General features: G+C 39.9%; 1 protein-coding gene across 1 annotated transcript in view; it reads right to left on the bottom strand.

Annotated features, from left to right (window-relative positions):
* Positions 1-697: 697 nt before the first annotated feature.
* Positions 698-3,581, bottom strand: part of NSF (N-ethylmaleimide-sensitive factor) — a 187,097-nt gene continuing 184,213 nt past the window's right edge. Inside the window, exons 17-18 of the mRNA XM_012655230.1 lie at positions 1,336-1,391; positions 698-896 (exon numbers count right to left, since the gene is read on the bottom strand). Of these exons, the coding sequence (XP_012510684.1) occupies positions 875-896; positions 1,336-1,391 (78 nt within the window). The 3' untranslated portion in view covers positions 698-874. The remainder of the gene's footprint in view (positions 897-1,335; positions 1,392-3,581) is intronic.

Genomic DNA, 3,581 nt, shown 5'->3' with positions numbered 1-3,581 from the left:
GATACTAATAAGCTTTTAATATTATACTAAGGAATTGACCCACTTAGAGTTGGACACTAATTAGTGCCAGGAGGTTTGTAAATTACTTTGTTTTAATAACTCTTTTCTGTTTAGGGGTGTACACCTTTCCATACCTGCACACGTTTTTAACATCTACCAAGCAGCAATAATTAGCATATCCCTTACCACAGAGCAAATTAGTTACATTAAGGGGAAGTTACAGCCAACACAGTAATAATCTGACTTTCTATTAAGAAAGATCTCCTAATTGCAACTTGGAAACATCTCTGAAAATGATTGAGAACAGCATCTTAGGTATTCAAAACCCTGTTTCTTCAGGCAAAGATAACAACCAGTTTTGTGGGAGAACCTTTACCAAATGCCCAACTACCTTTAGTGTTAGCTCAGGAAAGCTATAAAGGATCCCTGTGCCCCACGCCTTGATTCACTACTCCTGGCTAGCGTGTAGAAAGTCGACCTTCCAATAGGCCGAGTGTTGTCCTACAACGTTCATTACATTTACTGAGAGTTTTTGGATAGTGATGGTGGAGGTGGCAGAGAGCTGGAAATGTATAGTGTCCACAAGTACAGGATGCTTCCCATATGGAGACTGAGTAAGAACGAATCGTCTTAGCTTGCATGGAAAGGTAAGCACAGCATTCTAAAGCAAATTGACACCTTCCACGAAACACTGGAATATCTCGTTAAGCATAAGGAAGGGAGTTTTATTGCACTAATCATGCAGAGCAAGCCTGTGTTGAAGGTAGAAGATGTTCCACTTAGTCCAGTATCGTGAGTAAGATGAGTGACGATCCCAGGCCATCTTCAACTTGGTCACTTCCCTGGGTCACTGTGTGTTGCAAATAGTCCATTTTCAATCAAAGTCAAGGGGGCTACTGCAAAAGAAATACCCAAAACACACACAAAAAAAAACCCAGATGAGGATCCACAAAAAGTCATTGATCACAAAATCACTAAAAGCTTCTTAACGGTTTTTTCTACATTTTCTACTATGCATTTGCTATTAGATGAGCACTTCACAAAAGAAAATGATCACAGCCCCATGCATGTAGAAGAAGGTTCCAATGTATATGTACCCTCAAGATTTTCCCGCACTGTGGCAAGGAAGGTTTGTGAAGCAGGACAGGGAAAGCAAACCAACAGTACAACCACCTTCCTTGCTTGGTCTTTCAGACCTACAACACAGCAAAGAACTCTAATAAGTGGAAGCAAAGTCATCTAAGAAAGACACCATCAAATTTATACACATGATAAAGCAACTCTTAGAATAGGCATGTGGTTTGGTTGAGGGTTTTAAGTGTTGTGTGTACTTACGCTCCTTCTTCTCTTAGGAGGGCCAAAAATTTTCTCACACGGTATTCAGGATCCATCTAAATGCATCAGAAGAAATAAAGAAGATGGTTAATGGTACCTTCCAACAACTGGGCTTTTACTTCGTACCAAGGAAAGGCTTGGTTTCACACTTCCATCTGTGCTCTGCTGAGTCACAGAAAGGTGTTACCTGCTCCTTGACCATATTGGACACACAACGAAGCAGATGACATCACTCGGGGAGTGAATAGGACTGCCTAGCATGGAGAGTCACTGTGCACTGGGTTCCAAATGACCTGAGCCAGCCGGTCATCACAGGCACCTTGGCTGAGTGTGCCCTGAGCCGGTGCTGGTGTGCAGATGCACAGTGTACCTGGAGCCTGGACAGGGGCCACTCGTAGGGGTGTAAATGACATCCTATTCATGTAAGGTGTAAAAGTATATAAAAGTCAGACCAAATCTGAAGAAACCACATTGAGGTTATGAAACAACTAAAAAAAAGCTTCTTAACTCTACATAACCAACAATTTAGCTTTTCTTAGCTTCAGTATCCCTTGTATAATTTCTTCTTTGCAATTATTGTACTTAAACTATTATTAAAAAATGAGGAGTACTGCTGATTCCTTTGGTATAATCTCTGGGTAATCTGGGTTTCCTGTGACCGAGAACATGCCATGAGTCTAAGCAAAGATGGTGGAGCTTTGTTTCAGGTGCTCGGTTCAGGTCATTATTATTAATGGTCTCTACTGGTTTTCGTTTTCTGTTCATATTTATACTAGTTTGTTAAAATATATCTTATTCTGCTTGGTCCACCAGAGATGTGAAGTTATCTAGAAAACGATCATTAAAAACATCATTAATTCCTGAAGATGAATTTTTATTATAAGAAACACACCTAACTTTTAAAATATGTTTCAGGGCAGGAGTCTGTTTCCTGGGAGGGAACTCCCTGCCCTCCAGGAAGAGCTTTCAAATGCTCAGTGCAGCCGAAGGTAAATGTGCCATCAGATTCCCCCTCTGATCACTTTTTTTTTTTTTAAAGATTTCTTCTCTTCTACCCCAGAAAAACATTGAACAGAAGTTTCAAATGTATCAAAGTTAAGGGGTCAGACTACAAAGGACTAAGAAAAAGTGTGAATAGCTAACAAAAGAAACATTTCTCCTCTTTGGGAATAGAATTACATATGAATCAATTGTCAAGTTCTTTAAGAAAAAAAAAAAGGAACTGGCTAGAGCTCAACTGCAGTCAGTACTTGCAGTTCTTTGCCCATTAAATATATTTAATATGTGTGAGCAACGACTTACTGACTTGCCTGTAGCTATGGAATTAAAAGTCAAGAGAAAGGGAGGAAAAAAGTAATCTAGATAAATGACTTTATTCCCTCAGGTGACATCCAGTCAGAGCAGATCCTCGCACTGTGCAAGTTTTAACAGAATCATGTGTAGTGAACAGAGAGGGGACATGACTTACATTCTGCTAAACTACATGCCTCTTCGCCGAGGCTCCGTCTCTCTAAGGCAGATCTAAAGGGAATTCACTCAGCTGCACGAAATCCATTTGACATGAAGGGGTTCAAACTCAGAGGCCTATGAAGTGTCAGTCGCCGAAGATTAGGCCTGAGTGCCCCACTCTCACTTTCTACCCCACGTACATAAGAAGCATTAACTTGATCACTGACCTGCAGGCATCAAAGGAGGAGGAAGGGATGGGGGCTGGGGAGAAGAACCCACATAGTTTCTTCTACGCAATTATTAAAAAAAAATTGTGCTGTAACTGAAAAAAACAAGAGTAGAGCTGACTATCTGACAGATTTATCTTTTTTCAAGGAAAGAGCCAATACACCTGCATTTGCACCTTTACCAAGAATAAGCCTAAGCAAAGTGATTAGTCTGAAAATTTAATTTATTGCTCAAAATGGAAAAGAAATAAATTGACTTAAAATCAGTCCATCTGAAAATCCAGTAGATTAAACTTTAAGGTTTCTGAAAACCACAAAAATTTTATTTTAAAATATATTTACCCAAAAAGATTAAAAAGCGTTCACATCATGCTTGCAATTTGTTACTGATCCGAGAGCCTATTTCAGATGTAACTATGAAACTTAAACTTCACCTCCGCCACTCACTATTCACACTGATAGAATGGCAGGACTGATCGGTAATACATGGTGCTTAAAATAAAGCCAGTCTGTCCATTTAGGACCAGGGATGGACTTATTCCTTCATCCAGCAAGTCTGCTGAGCACCCT

This window comes from Propithecus coquereli, unplaced genomic scaffold (genome assembly GCF_000956105.1).
Source record: "Propithecus coquereli isolate 6110/MARCELLA unplaced genomic scaffold, Pcoq_1.0 Scaffold469, whole genome shotgun sequence".
In the NCBI taxonomy this organism is placed as follows: domain Eukaryota; kingdom Metazoa; phylum Chordata; class Mammalia; order Primates; family Indriidae; genus Propithecus; species Propithecus coquereli.
This window is presented reverse-complemented; position numbering and strand designations above follow the sequence as displayed.